The sequence below is a fragment of the Diplotaxodon limnothrissa genome, linkage group LG8, assembly GCF_057381915.1.
Source record: "Diplotaxodon limnothrissa isolate DT_005_m linkage group LG8, D_limnothrissa_male_GT1.1, whole genome shotgun sequence".
Lineage (NCBI taxonomy): Eukaryota > Metazoa > Chordata > Actinopteri > Cichliformes > Cichlidae > Diplotaxodon > Diplotaxodon limnothrissa.
The window spans coordinates 12438318-12451462 of record NC_140603.1 but is presented as its reverse complement, the minus strand read 5'-3'; the positions used below and the strand labels follow the sequence as shown (position 1 = coordinate 12451462).

Below are 13145 nucleotides of genomic sequence, written 5' to 3'. Positions count from 1 at the left end.
GCGAGCAATCTGCGCAGTTCGCGCGGGACTTGCTTTAGGTTTGTGTTTACAGCATGGTGTCGGGTAGTGGATGTACTGGCAAGCAGTGCCAATGATACTATTTGACAGAAGGGACGGCAGGGACTAACTATTCGGTGTTTTACAGAAAAAAACAAATTTAAACTCTCAAGTCACTCCACTCTTCGAAGATGTCTGATGCATGGTAAGCTAGCGAGAGCATTTGTTCATATGCATATATTTGTGTTTTTTAAACTTTTGTTACCTTGTACACTGGAATTCAACATTGCTTTTCTTTGCTGCAGCTCTGAACCTGCCGGGGCCATCAGAGCTATTGATAAGCACTCGGTGCATCAGATTTGCTCAGGACAGGTGGTGCTGACTTTGGCCACTGCTGTCAAAGAGCTGGTGGAGAATAGCATTGATGCAGGAGCCACCAACATTGGTAATTAAATATTTACCCAAAGTATTTTTCGATAGAGTCCCGTTTGCCTAATAATACTGTTTTGCATTGTTAGATATAGTTTAATGTATCACATGTTTGCATGCTGCAGATGTCAAGCTGAAGGAGAGTGGAGCTGAACAAGTGGAGGTGGCAGACAATGGCAAAGGTGTTGAGGAGGCCAACTTTGAAGGACTGAGTAAGTGTCACCTTTGTATCTGTGTAATTAGACAATATCTGCCTGTGCTTGTTTGTTAAGAAGAAATCATCTGTGTGTTCCACAGCACTGAAGCATCACACATCAAAGCTGAGGGATTTCTCTGACCTCATCCACGTGGAAACATTTGGCTTCAGAGGTGAAGCCCTGAGCTCTTTATGTGCTCTGAGGTAAAGTATTTCACGTTCTGCGGTAATTTTAGATATAAAACTAAATTATTTGCCAGCTAAAATTTGCTCTTGCTCCTTATTGTAGTGACTTAAGTGTCATTACCTGCCACGAGTCCAGCCAGGTGGGCACAAAGTTGGTTTTTGACCACAAAGGCCACCTAGTGCAGAGGACCCCTCATCCTCGGCAACAGGGCACCACGGTCAGCCTGCAGCAGCTCTTTTCCACCCTGCCTGTTCGACACAAAGAGTTTCAACGCAATATTAAGAAGGTCGGGCATTCAGTCGTCTCTTTCATTGTCTTTCTTCACATACTGAGTTTTCCAAAAGTGGGCTTCAGGTGCCCCCTCTGTGAATCGCCACCTTATCGCGGTGGAGGGGTTTGTGCGTTCCGGTGATCCCAGGAGTTATGTTGTCAGGGGCAGTTTGTCCCTGGTAGGGTCTCCCAAGGCAAATTGGTCCTGGGTGAGGAGCCAGACAAAGAGCAATTCTAACAACCCCTATGAAGTCCAAAAAAAATCAAGGGTTAAAAACTCAGGGTTACCAGGGTTCCACCCGTGAGCCAGTCCCAGTGCGGTGAGCGGTGATCAGGGACAAGGTCCTGGTGTGTTGATCCGTGGCTTTCAAAACTAGCTTGTGGTACGTGGTAGGTCACATCTCTGAGATGGGCTGGTTCGCCTCAACATACAACTCGGGCTCCAGAGCCAGTTTCCTGGGCTTTGTTCTACTCTGGAGTTGTCCTAGATGAGAGGCGGCGGCAAGAGTGGGTATTTTCTATGCCAAGTTTAACTTTAAAGTAACAAATTAGATCAACAATGTCAACAGACCTTAATAACGGCTATTATCTTGTTCTGTGTTTTTAGGAGTATGCCAAAATGATACATGTGCTGCAGTCCTACTGTATCATTTCTACAGGAGTGCGCATTACCTGCTCCAACCAAAATGGGCAGGGAAAGCGCAGCACAGTCCTCAGCACTACTGGCAGCCAAAGTATGAGAGACAACATTGGAGCCATATTTGGACCAAAGCAGGTTAATATGCTGTTGCTAATAACAACAAAGCCACTGGCCTGATACTTCATAAAAGAGGCTTGTCAAAAAAGCGGTTCATGTGCTTGCTAAATGTTTTATTTCATATTAATTTTTTTTTCTGTGATTATGTGCTGGCTGTACATCTTGCAGCTGCAGAGTCTTCTACCTTTCCAGCAAGTTTCTCCCACTGAAAATGTTATTGAAGAATATGGACTCAAGGGTGCAGATCTACCCAAACAGCTTTTCTCGTGAGTGTTTTATAGGAAGACCTTTTTGCACAATTCTTGTTATTATTTTCTTTTTTGTAATTATTATTATTTTGTTTGCTTTTGACAGGATCACAGGTTTTGTGTCTCAAGGTGACCACGGTGTTGGGAGAAGCACCACAGACAGGCAGTTCTTTTTCATTAACAGTCGGCCTTGTGACCCCCTGAAGGTAATTCCTGCTGAGTGGCTTTATGAGGAGGTGTCAGATTTCATCATTCCTGCCTGAACTCTGGTTATTCCCACCCTGCAGGTGACCAAACTCGTAAACGAAGTGTATCACATGTACAACAGACATCAGTATCCATTTGTTGCCTTGAACGTAGCTGTTGCTTCAGGTGAGAAAATGGGGATTAATCAAGCTGATGTAATTTATGGAACCCGTTTGATTTCCCTGAGTGCATGTGCGTTGTGTTTTCAGAGTGTGTGGATGTGAATGTAACCCCGGACAAGCGACAGATTTTCCTTCAGGAGGAGAAACTCCTGTTGGCTATTCTGAAGACCTCTCTCATCGCCATATATGAGGGTGGAGTCAATAAGATCAGCCTGAACTATACACCTGCACCCAGCACCAGTAAGAATACACCTTTACATGTAGACCCTCATATCTTTACATTAATAATACGGTAAAATAGCAACACTGAGAGGTTTTTAGGAATATTTGTCCTTGCGCTCACTGGTTAGTAATGTAAGGGAAGGAGGAAATAACGCCATGGTTATGAGTTAATTAAGTGTGGGAGCATGAGAGCTACATAGTATTTATCTTCTAATAATGCATGGCCACGTGTAGAATCTTTTTACAAAATCTGTTTACTTTATGGGAGAAGTCCATAAAGTATTACAAAGTATTATCAAATGAAGCATGGATTCATATATTATTTTCAGAAATGTCCTACCAAGACAATAATGTACAGTTACTTCATGGGATATCATAGGCATATGGACCCTGCCAGGTTTAATCAAATCAGCACATTTTGTGTTCAGTATTTAATTATCCCTTTTCCAATGAATGGTATTTTTATTAGCTGTTCTTAAAAGTTTCATTTTGTTTCTGTGCTTCTTCATAGATGCAACATCAACATCTGAACCTTGCCGAACTGTCTTGTCTAACGAGAACAAGGCAGAACGTGAGGAGGACACCGAATCTGTTATTCTGAGCCCAAAGTCATCCCTGAATCTGGCCGGCCTAAAAGCTGCTTTTTCAAGTCATTACAGTTCCAGTTCTGGGAAGTCGAGTAAGGAAAAAGCTTCCGGCAGTGGCACAACACAGAAAACACTGCAGTCTTTTTTTAAGGATCCTGTAAAAACTTCCTGCAACTCAAGTTTAAAATCTCCATTAAAATACACAAGACAGCTGGATAAATGCTCGTCGGCAGGGAAGTCGGTGCTAGATGGGTTTAGGTACCGAGTGATGTCCTGCGAGGACACTGATTCTCAAAAAGACAGTGCTGGGTCCAGTTGTAACACAGCTGAAGCAAAACCCGATATTCAGTGTTCTGACCTGGAGTCCGGTCCTCCAAAAGTGGACAGAACGAGTGTTAATAATGAAACTTTTAAAGAGACATCAGGCAACATTCACACTGTTCCCGAAGATCCAGAGTTAGAGACTGAAGCATGCACTCCTTATGAGGACTCTGCTGTCAGTCCAGAGGCCAAGAGGGCCAGGAAAGACGATCCACATTTCCCTTCAGAAGAAGAATCCAGCACTTTTTCAAACGCTGGTGAGAAACCTCCCTTGACAGTGGATGCTCCAGTCTCCCTGCAGAGGAGGACTGTGCATCTTCAGTTCTCTTTAGCAGAGCTTGCAAAGAAGATGAGGAGGTTACATGACCAGCAGAAACAAAGGGCCGGGGAAGAGCTGCTGTACAGACGCTTCAGAGCCAAGATCAATCCAGGAGAAAACCAGAGTGCAGAAGAAGAGCTCAAGAAGGAGATCAGGTAGATTTTAGAGGTATGGACTTAACTGTCGGTGTGCAATTTTCAAACAAATAATTAAAAGAAAAATGTTTTTAATCCCTTCAGTAAAGAAATGTTTAAAGAAATGGAGATCATCGGTCAGTTTAACCTGGGCTTCATTATCACAAAACTCAAGTCGGACCTTTTCATGATTGATCAGCATGCCACAGATGAGAAGTACAACTTTGAGATGCTACAGCAGCACACCGTACTCCAAGGGCAGAAGCTCATTGTGTAAGAGTGTAAATCACTGAGTAAAACCGTGTTTGGAATGTTTCCAATGGCAATCCGAGTATGTTTTTATTTATTTTCTTTTTCCGTTTGCAGCCCACAAAAACTTCACCTCACTGCAGTCAGTGAGAACGTACTCATAGAGAACATCGAGATTTTCAAGGGCAATGGCTTTGAATTTCTGATTGATGAGGACGGTAATACAATTTGCACCAGGGATTAAAAGTGATCTGATTATTTTGACAGTTACAAATATGAAGCTTATATTTGTTGTTTATTTTTTGGGGACTGCAGCTCAGGTGATGGAGAGAGTGAAGTTGGTCTCACTGCCCACCAGTAAAAACTGGACATTCGGTCCATCAGACATCGAAGAACTGATCTTCATGCTGAGCGACAGTCCAGGGGTTATGTGTCGACCATCCAGAGTCAGGCAGATGTTCGCCTCCAGAGCTTGTCGGAAATCTGTGAGTTTATATCACTGTGACGTTGTTTTTAAGTGCTCACTCAAGTTTTGACTGGATAGTCATAGACTGCAGCATTGACTGTATATAAAGGATGGACGTGGCCACTTATTGGTTTCTAAAGTCCACTTTTGAAGTCTCGATTTCTAGATTGTTTTGCCCATCGTGATATTACGTTTTTTTGGACTCAGAAATGATATTCATCTTTGAGGAAGCTTGATTTGGAAAGCTACATACATAAACTATATGGTATGATACACCCTGTTAGTAATGCTAGTAATTTGTAGTTATCTAAGATCTTTTAAAAATGTCATTATAGGGAAATTGCATAACATTATTTTAAAAATGCTTTTTGATACATTTTCTGCTCATCAGGTGATGATCGGCACTGCTCTGAGTGTTAATGAGATGAAGAAGCTCGTGGTTCACATGGGGGAGCTCGAGCATCCATGGAACTGTCCTCACGGCAGGCCAACCATGAGGCACCTCGCTAACCTGGACGTCATCTCACAATACTGAGTCTGCAAAGGAAGGAACTGTTGGAGTAACTGATTTAAGATAACTCAAATGTGTCCTCACTCCAGATTACTTCTGTCAAACCACTCTTATGGTATATTGTAGAGTTAAATGGTTTGTTATTGATTTAATGTCATGTTTAGTTGTGTTTAGATTTTAAAAATGTATATTACATATTATATTTTTTTATTTTAATATACACTACACAGAACAATAAAAAAAGATACTGGAAAAATATATGTATTCTGTCTCTGTTACTTTAAATCATTTATTTACAGGTTTGCATTGTGTTGTGTTGACTGAATGGGTCTGCTACTGGAGTGAGGTCAACCTAGATTCACACCTGAGTGGTAAAATTACTGAAGGCAAATGCAGAAAAGCAAACGATCTGTAAATATCGTCACTTTAGGACCACAAGATTTGGGATCGTTTTATCAGCCACTGGATTTGTAAACGTTATACACATCAGACTATCTAAATTTCCAGTAGCAAATGCCGATTTAAGATTAGCAGAAGTAATTTAACAATGGAAATAATGTATTTTCCATTACTTTGAAATCCATAATGAGTGTTTAATGACGCTTGAAAGTGTCCGACTGCTGTATCTGGAAAATATGTTTTATTATTTACTTATTTGCGCTCACAAAATGCCTTTTATTAAGGTTATCGTAAATACTAGATCAGTTGCGCATTCAAAGCCCACCAGGTCAGGGTGTGACCAAGGATTAGCCTAGCAAACTCAAATGAAGGCTTTCTTTCAGGCTTCCGTAGTTGTAAGCGTCCGTTGCCATGGTTAAGTTCCTATTCCCAGCTTGTGCAGTACTTGAGACAAGATGAGAAATAGAAAAGAGGCTAAGGAAAATGTTTGATTGGGAAAAATAATAATAAAAAGGGAAAACAATAACAGTTGGGTATGACATCCAAAACGGAGGAGGGTAGACGATCTTAAAAGTCGATGACGATGAGCCAAATCAAGCTCCAGAATCATCCTGACAGTGACGAGCAGCCCGAGGACGAAGGCAACTATGAACTTCCCCCACTTGTTATCTTAACTGAACAGAGGTACATTGTTATTCACGACGTTAGTTATGTGAATAATTGTTTTTAGAGAACGTATAAGTTACTCAGGGTGTGAGGTTTGGTGTCTTTCTGACAGATATGAAGGGGAAACCTGTGAAGGGCAGTTTCATGGACAAGGTGTAGCTTATTTTGAAGGAGGCCATGTGTACAAGGTACAGCTTTACAAATGAATTTCAAATACAAATAATGACCGAATTTCATAAATCAATTAAGGATTTATTATATTATAATATATTTTGAAATGTGTTTATATCCTTCCAAAAAAAAATGCATCAAACAAATAACAAAAATGTATGTTTGAATTGTATTTTTGTGAAGGGCATGTTTTCCAAAGGACTTATGGATGGATTCGGCACATTCACACGGGCAGCTGGACTAAAATATGAGGTAGCATACAGAAATTATGCATTAAAAACTAACTGTACAGTATCCTTTCTTAAGCAGGGTTTTTGAAAAGTCAATGTATATGTAACATTTCTAAAAACAGCCATCCTTTATATACACACTCATAAAAATACAGGTCAGTAAGGTGTAATGAAACATAATGTGGAGGCAAAGTCTTTGATAAAGGAATGCAGGCAAAATACTGAATTGAATTTATCTAATAGGGAGAGTTTGTACACAATATTGCCATGGGCCAGGGCACTTATACATGGGCAGATGGCAGCACCTATAAGGGGGAGGTTTACAACGGTATACCACATGGGACAGGAACCTACAAATGTACCCAAAACAGCTTGTTTTACAGCGGGCAGTGGCATCAGGGCAAGAGACATGGAAAGGTATGATTTACCATTGATTTTGTCATTTTTTAGGAATTTGGTTGTCTCTTTTTAATTGGTCTCGTTTGTGCTAGGGTACGGCGTATTATAACGAGGAAAAAAACTCTTGGTACAAAGGAGATTGGGTGAGGAACAACAGAGAAGGATGTGGACTGAGATGGTATGCATCAGGTGAATATATCTCCTCATCTGGTGTTGTATTTGAATTACCCTGCAATAACATCTGTTCCTGATAGCTACCCTTCTGGGAACACTTACTCTGGTGAGTGGAAGACCAACCAGAGGCATGGAAAGGGCACGATGCGGTGGCTGAATCTGGGACAGAAGTATGTTGGGGCATGGCAGGATGGAGTGCAGGTATGAAAGAAAACCCTAGTTTAATTATATATGAAGTTATAAAGCTTAAAAAAAATTAATTCTTGAATCAGATTTATGTTTTGGTTGCTCCTGCGGCAGCATGGCCAAGGCACACATGTCTGGAATTTAAGACGAAAAGATGGATCTCAGTATTCCCAGAGCAATCGATACACAGGGGAATTTGCTCAGGGTCAGAGGCATGGATGGGGAACCTTTTACTACGCTGGTGGTGCGATCTATGAAGGAGAATGGAAGAACAATAAAAAGCACGGGCAGGTGTGTTTCACTGTCAGCTGGAAAAAGTTTAGAGAAATCCACAGTATGCTTTCTTATTGATGTATTAAAAGTGCAGAATGAATCAACTCTGATTGTAAAATTCAGAAAAATGTCACCTTTGTTAGGGAAAATTCACACTGAGTGACGGGCGTGCATTCGAGGGACACTTTGTGGATGACCAAATTATCACACCCAACCTGAGAGCACATAGTGCTCCTCTCGGTAAGGAGCAACAGTATTCAAGAGTATGTTCAAAATAGTAAAGGAGGAAATAAGCAATCCTGCAGTCTTGAAATCCTTCTGAAATTTGTCATAGGTGCGTTCCCACTGTCACATAGTAACTCATCTTTACTGGGACCAGACATGGCTCTGAACATTGACTGTCTCCTGGACATGATCCCGGAAAGAAAACGTGACACAGAGCGCAAACAGGTCAGTCCTCAGCCCAGCGTCCTCATTTACAGCCGTGTTCCCACCCTGAAACCGTGTATCATGTGTAACAGGTGGAGTTTGTGGTGCTGAGGCAAGAAAGAGAGCTGAGGTCAATTTGTAGTTTCTACAGCAGGCTTGGTTATGCCCACTCCCCGGTGAACACCCTCCTGCTGTCCCGTCTTCAGTTCTGGCGCCTGCTCAAAGACTGTAACATTCATCATCACGGCATAACTCTGACACAGATAGACCGTCTTATCAGAGGTGAAAGGGACTGCTCCACAGCAGACACTGAATGATCCTCTGAGAGTATTTATAGGTTATTTTAACCGCTTTCACTCTGTGTGTTTCAGAGGATGTTGATCCAGCAGAGATACACTCGCCTTTCACGCCTGTGCTGCTTCGCAAGCTCATCAGCTATCTTGTCATTGTGGCCCACCACATCCACAGTAAAGACATGGTGTAAGGGAACCTGTTCCTATCTTTATCAGAAGATATCACAATGAAACTGCCTGGGGTGTCCCTTAATAAACTTAATAAAATCAGTTTGTTTATACTCAAGAAAACTTTGTTTAATCGGGATTAATCATGATCAGTTATCTGTAATAATTCATTTTTTTCTCTATTTACAGGTCACCAAAGCACCTTCTGGCTGCCTGTTTTTCCAAACTGATGACAGATGACATCCTTCCAAATGCTAAGAATGTAAAAGGTGCTTACACATGCTACAGACCCAATTGTATGTGATTCATTTAAATTGTATTTCACTAGCTGGTGAACTTCAGAGACAATCCGTTCATCAGCGGTACTGCTAGGTAACAGCAAACGACACTGTAATCAGAACTAAAAGAGCAAATCGGTGAAAGAAAAGTTCAGTTACTACTAATGTTTTGGTTTAGTAGTTTGTTGGTTCCTCAATTGGGTTTCTTCACAGGTTTTGATACTCCTGTAGAATCCTGATGTTGTAGTGTTTAACACTCTTGCTTAACTCTATAGTATGTAGTACTAACTGTTCATTAACAATAGTTGCGTCTGTCCAGGCTTTCTGTTTAGGCAGCCAGACGTTGGAGTGGTGGCTATGAACTATATGAAGAGGTGCTGGGAAGTCTTTCAGCTTTTCTGCACAGCCACCAGGGATGAACAGACCATGACCTGCCATCACCTGCTGTGGATGTTCAAGGTGCAACAAACTGTAACACTTTTCTTTGCTTGTATAAATAGTACATTACATTTTTGCTGCCTGTTTCATCAGTGCAAACTAAAAGCTTCTCAGTATTAAATGATTACTGCTGCTCTATTCCCTCTTTCCCTTCACTCCCAGCTGGTCACGGCAGGTGGCTCTTCCTCCTGGTTCTGTTGGAGGTTTCTTCCTTCCTGTTAAATGGGAATTTTTCCTTCCCACTATAACCAAGTGCTTGTTGTTAGAAGTTATCTGATTGTTTGGGTTAACCCTGTATTATTGCATCGTCTTTCCCTTATATTATAAAGCACACAGAAACAACTGTTGTTGTAATTTGGCACTATATAAATAAAACTGAATGAAAGTTTTATGTCCCAGATTTGACATTAATACAATACTTTAAAAAAATTAAAGTGGATTTATGGTCAAACAAATCTGATTTAAATGTCTTTATCAACAACAACAGCAGATAGGATGAATGACATGCCTATTTATCACAAAAACAATTAATCAAAGTTAAAACCTCATGTTGTAACCACTTGCAGGATTTCCATTTGTTGGACCATAAGCTGACCACAAGGAGGTTATTGGAGATCATCAATACAGAAAGCCACAACCCCGACAACCTTTCTGCCAGTGTTGATCTGGAGGTCTGTTTACATCAGTAAACTCATTCAGCTGTTTTTTGGTACAATATTACTCTTTTTGAATCATGAGAGCTGTTGTTCTGTTCTTTCCATTGCAGATTACGTTCCTTGAGTTTTTTGAGGTGCTTCTGGGCTGCGCAGAAGTTACATGTGAGCAGGTTTCTGAAACACTGAAGGAGGACCATCGGGTTTTTGGGTCCAACACTGAAACCAGGAAGGATTCGCCTGAGGTGGAGGTCAGTGAAGAGATGATACAGACAAAAAACAGCCCCTTCCAGTTGGTCAGATCCTGTCTCAACGCTTTCATAATCTCTGTATCTGCTAACCTTGTAATGTCATGTCACATGTAAAATATGTAGTTGTTCAAACATATTAAGGACCAAACATATTTTTGCAAGCTGTGACATAATTATATATTTCAAAATTAACAAGCTCCTGTATTTTTTCCCCTATTCATTTACTTTCAGTGTTACTCATTTTTCCTTCTGGCAGTTTTACTAGCCGATACAGGCCAGTATTGGTTGACAAAACAACCAACACTATATGCACAAAAAGATGACTGGGGCTGCATCTGTGAAGGGTGATTCTGGAATATGCCACAAAACTGGCAGTAACTTTGCTAAAATATTTAATAAGATAAAATCCCATCTTTATTGCAGACTGGGATTTCCAGTGCTCAGGATGGAAGTCAGTGGGATGTCAAGACGGAAGCCAACGAGATACCCGAGCCTGCAGGTTTGGTTTATAGTTTCAGTGTATGCATGCCTGTGTGTGTATATATATATAGGACTTCAGGCCTTCTAGCCCTCACGTCATACTTTAAAAAACTTACGTTCATCACCCTAGGGACCGTTTTCTGCCACGCCCGAAAAATGCTATAAAAAGATTATATATTCATATTTTTTTCCACTTTAAATTAGCCAGTCTTTTAGACCTACTTCTCCTTGAAATATTCATGTCAAGTTTTAATTACATTTCGCGGATTTTAACCCTTTATATCCCGGTTTCGTCACATGAGCGCACTGCTTTTTTTGCCCCAAAAAACAAAAAACTTGAATATTTTCCAAAAAAAACATTTGAGGTAATATTCAATTGTTATTATAATTAGGCCTTTAGATGGACTAAAGATTGGCACCAACAGTCATTTCGATCGCCTTTTATTTTTTTTCCAGGAGCGCATTTCATAAAATGCACACTATCGACCACGCCCAAAAAGTGCTATAAAAAATTTATATATTAATATTTTATTCCACTTTAAATTAGCCAATCTTTTAGACCTACTTCTCCTTGAAATATTCATGTCAAGTTTTAATTACATTTCGAGGATTTTAACCCTTTATATCCCGGTTTCGTCACATGAGCGCACTGCTTTTTTTGCCCCAAAAACATAAAACATAAAACATAAAATATTTTCCAAAAAAAACATTTGAAGTAATATTTTATTGTTATTATAATTAGGCCTTTAGATGGACAAAAGATTGGCACCAACATTAATTTCGATCCGTTTTTAATTTTTTTTGCAGAAGCCGAAAATGTCCCCAGGCGGCGCTGCTGCTCCTGCTCCCCCGGGGAGGAGTGCCTCTGCCGCGGGTGTGTTTCGCGCAGCGCCGGAGCATATGGTTCGGTTCCCGTGTCTGCAGCACACACTTCCGCTACCACGTGAAAACAAATACGTCATTTCCTGTTGATTAAAAAAAATTAATGCACCCTCAAACGATCCTAAGGGCAGAAAATGGTCCGGAACGAGCAGCGGGCCAAGCTGCTGCTGCACGCAGGAAATTAGTCTGCCTTTTCCGGGTATCTGTCTCGAGCAGGCCGCTGGAGAAGGTGTGTATGTTCCAGCAGGCGTCACATGTGGAGCAAGGGCGCCACCCGGTGGACAAATAAAAAAATTACAATTCTAAGGCCAGTACTGCAAACGGAAACATAACCGATCACGATCGATTTGACCGTAATTTTTTTGCCGTGAAAAATAGCGTTTATAATGGGTTTCAATGGGGCACAAAACGGTCCCTAGGGTGTTGAGTGTGAGTATTTTTGCTGCGCCGTCATTTTAGGCTGATTTAAGAACATCAGACTGAAATTTTAAAGATTTTACAAAAACGAAACCGCTTGGCAAGTTTGGCTATGTTACACCCAACACAGCGGAAATGGCGTTCATACGAATGAAAAAAGTGGCACAAAAAGAGCCCAGTATGACGTGAGGGCTAGAAGCAGGTCTTATCTTGCCTGGGCAGGGTTTTTTTGAAGAACTTAAACCAATAACCTTTCATTTCAGTGGTGACTGGGATGTAAACCGAGTCCATAACTTCGCCTTGAAAATGCTTAAATGTTTTGCAGACTGACCACCTAAAAAGGCTTAAATTCTTTTCCCTTGATGTTATCCTACTGTCATCATTACAGATTCAAAATTTCATAGACCCAAAGTTTTACATAAGAATGGTTCAGAAAATGAAGGGACATTTATTGTATTCAATGTAAGCTAGACATGCACAGTAAATACACACTTCACAAATCACATATTTAAAACTGGTTTGTACTTTCAAATTCTCAGAATGATTGTGTCAGAACTAAAATGCCTAACATGTTTATTTCCTTTAGAGTACACAGACGATCCTGAAGGTGAAATCATGTGCAGACCAGCAGAAAACAACACTAAAGACTGCAAATTGGAACTTAAGATGAAGACTGTCGATGAATTCTTCAACCACTTTTTCTTCCCAGCATCTGACTATTACCAGCTGGTCACAAGAAACATAATGGAAGAAAAGCACCACCCAGAATCTCAGGTTGCTCTAGATAAGATGAAACAAAAGCCAAATAATGCTGTCAGAACAACATGCAGCTATCATGTCCTTAGTTTTGTTGGTTCAGTTTAGAGCATTATGAAGTGAAAATATTAATACAATGACCTCACACACGTTGTACTCCATTATTAACAAGACATGCAAGTAAAGGGCTGGTTTCATGAAAAATCTTCAAATTTTCCAAGTTGCCACTTTGCAACAAAGATTTTGTGACTGCATCTCTTCTCAGAAGAAATGCCCCTCACCCCCCTTAGCAAAAAACCCCCCAGAAAATTGAAGAATACAAGATGAAACAAATGATTCTG

The 13145-nt window shown here is 40.7% G+C and overlaps 2 protein-coding genes across 2 annotated transcripts; both read left to right on the top strand.

Moving 5' to 3' along the window:
• The first annotated feature begins 146 nt into the window (after nucleotides 1-146).
• On the top strand, nucleotides 147-5303 carry pms2 (PMS1 homolog 2, mismatch repair system component). The gene is made up of 15 exons (XM_085360519.1): nucleotides 147-202; nucleotides 303-442; nucleotides 552-638; nucleotides 724-826; nucleotides 912-1095; nucleotides 1687-1854; nucleotides 2005-2102; nucleotides 2191-2290; nucleotides 2372-2456; nucleotides 2540-2692; nucleotides 3186-4056; nucleotides 4141-4308; nucleotides 4402-4502; nucleotides 4600-4769; nucleotides 5142-5303. Exons 1-15 carry the CDS (start codon nucleotides 189-191, stop codon nucleotides 5283-5285), a joined length of 2586 nt encoding a protein of 861 aa, XP_085216645.1. The 5' UTR covers nucleotides 147-188; the 3' UTR covers nucleotides 5286-5303.
• An 892-nt stretch (nucleotides 5304-6195) lies between these two features.
• On the top strand, nucleotides 6196-12912 carry rsph10b (radial spoke head 10 homolog B). The gene is made up of 17 exons (XM_085361807.1): nucleotides 6196-6344; nucleotides 6439-6514; nucleotides 6681-6749; nucleotides 6971-7144; nucleotides 7219-7304; nucleotides 7381-7501; nucleotides 7601-7777; nucleotides 7903-7999; nucleotides 8094-8209; nucleotides 8281-8470; nucleotides 8560-8668; nucleotides 8839-8918; nucleotides 9247-9386; nucleotides 9932-10036; nucleotides 10132-10314; nucleotides 10693-10768; nucleotides 12635-12912. Exons 1-17 carry the CDS (start codon nucleotides 6238-6240, stop codon nucleotides 12910-12912), a joined length of 2184 nt encoding a protein of 727 aa, XP_085217933.1. The 5' UTR covers nucleotides 6196-6237.
• Nucleotides 12913-13145: the final 233 nt, after the last annotated feature.

Excerpts from the sequence above, each read along its gene's own strand:
- pms2 (XM_085360519.1), top strand. Across the intron at positions 2,103-2,190 it reads CTACCCAAACAGCTTTTCTC|GATCACAGGTTTTGTGTCTC; the intron begins GTGAGTGTTTTA and ends TGCTTTTGACAG. Across the intron at positions 4,503-4,599 it reads ATTTCTGATTGATGAGGACG|CTCAGGTGATGGAGAGAGTG; the intron begins GTAATACAATTT and ends TGGGGACTGCAG.
- rsph10b (XM_085361807.1), top strand. The coding sequence starts at position 6,238 with ATGACGATGAGCCAAATCAAGCTCCAGAATCATCCTGACAGTGACGAG. Across the intron at positions 6,750-6,970 it reads CAGCTGGACTAAAATATGAG|GGAGAGTTTGTACACAATAT; the intron begins GTAGCATACAGA and ends TTTATCTAATAG. Across the intron at positions 8,919-9,246 it reads AAATGCTAAGAATGTAAAAG|GCTTTCTGTTTAGGCAGCCA; the intron begins GTGCTTACACAT and ends GCGTCTGTCCAG.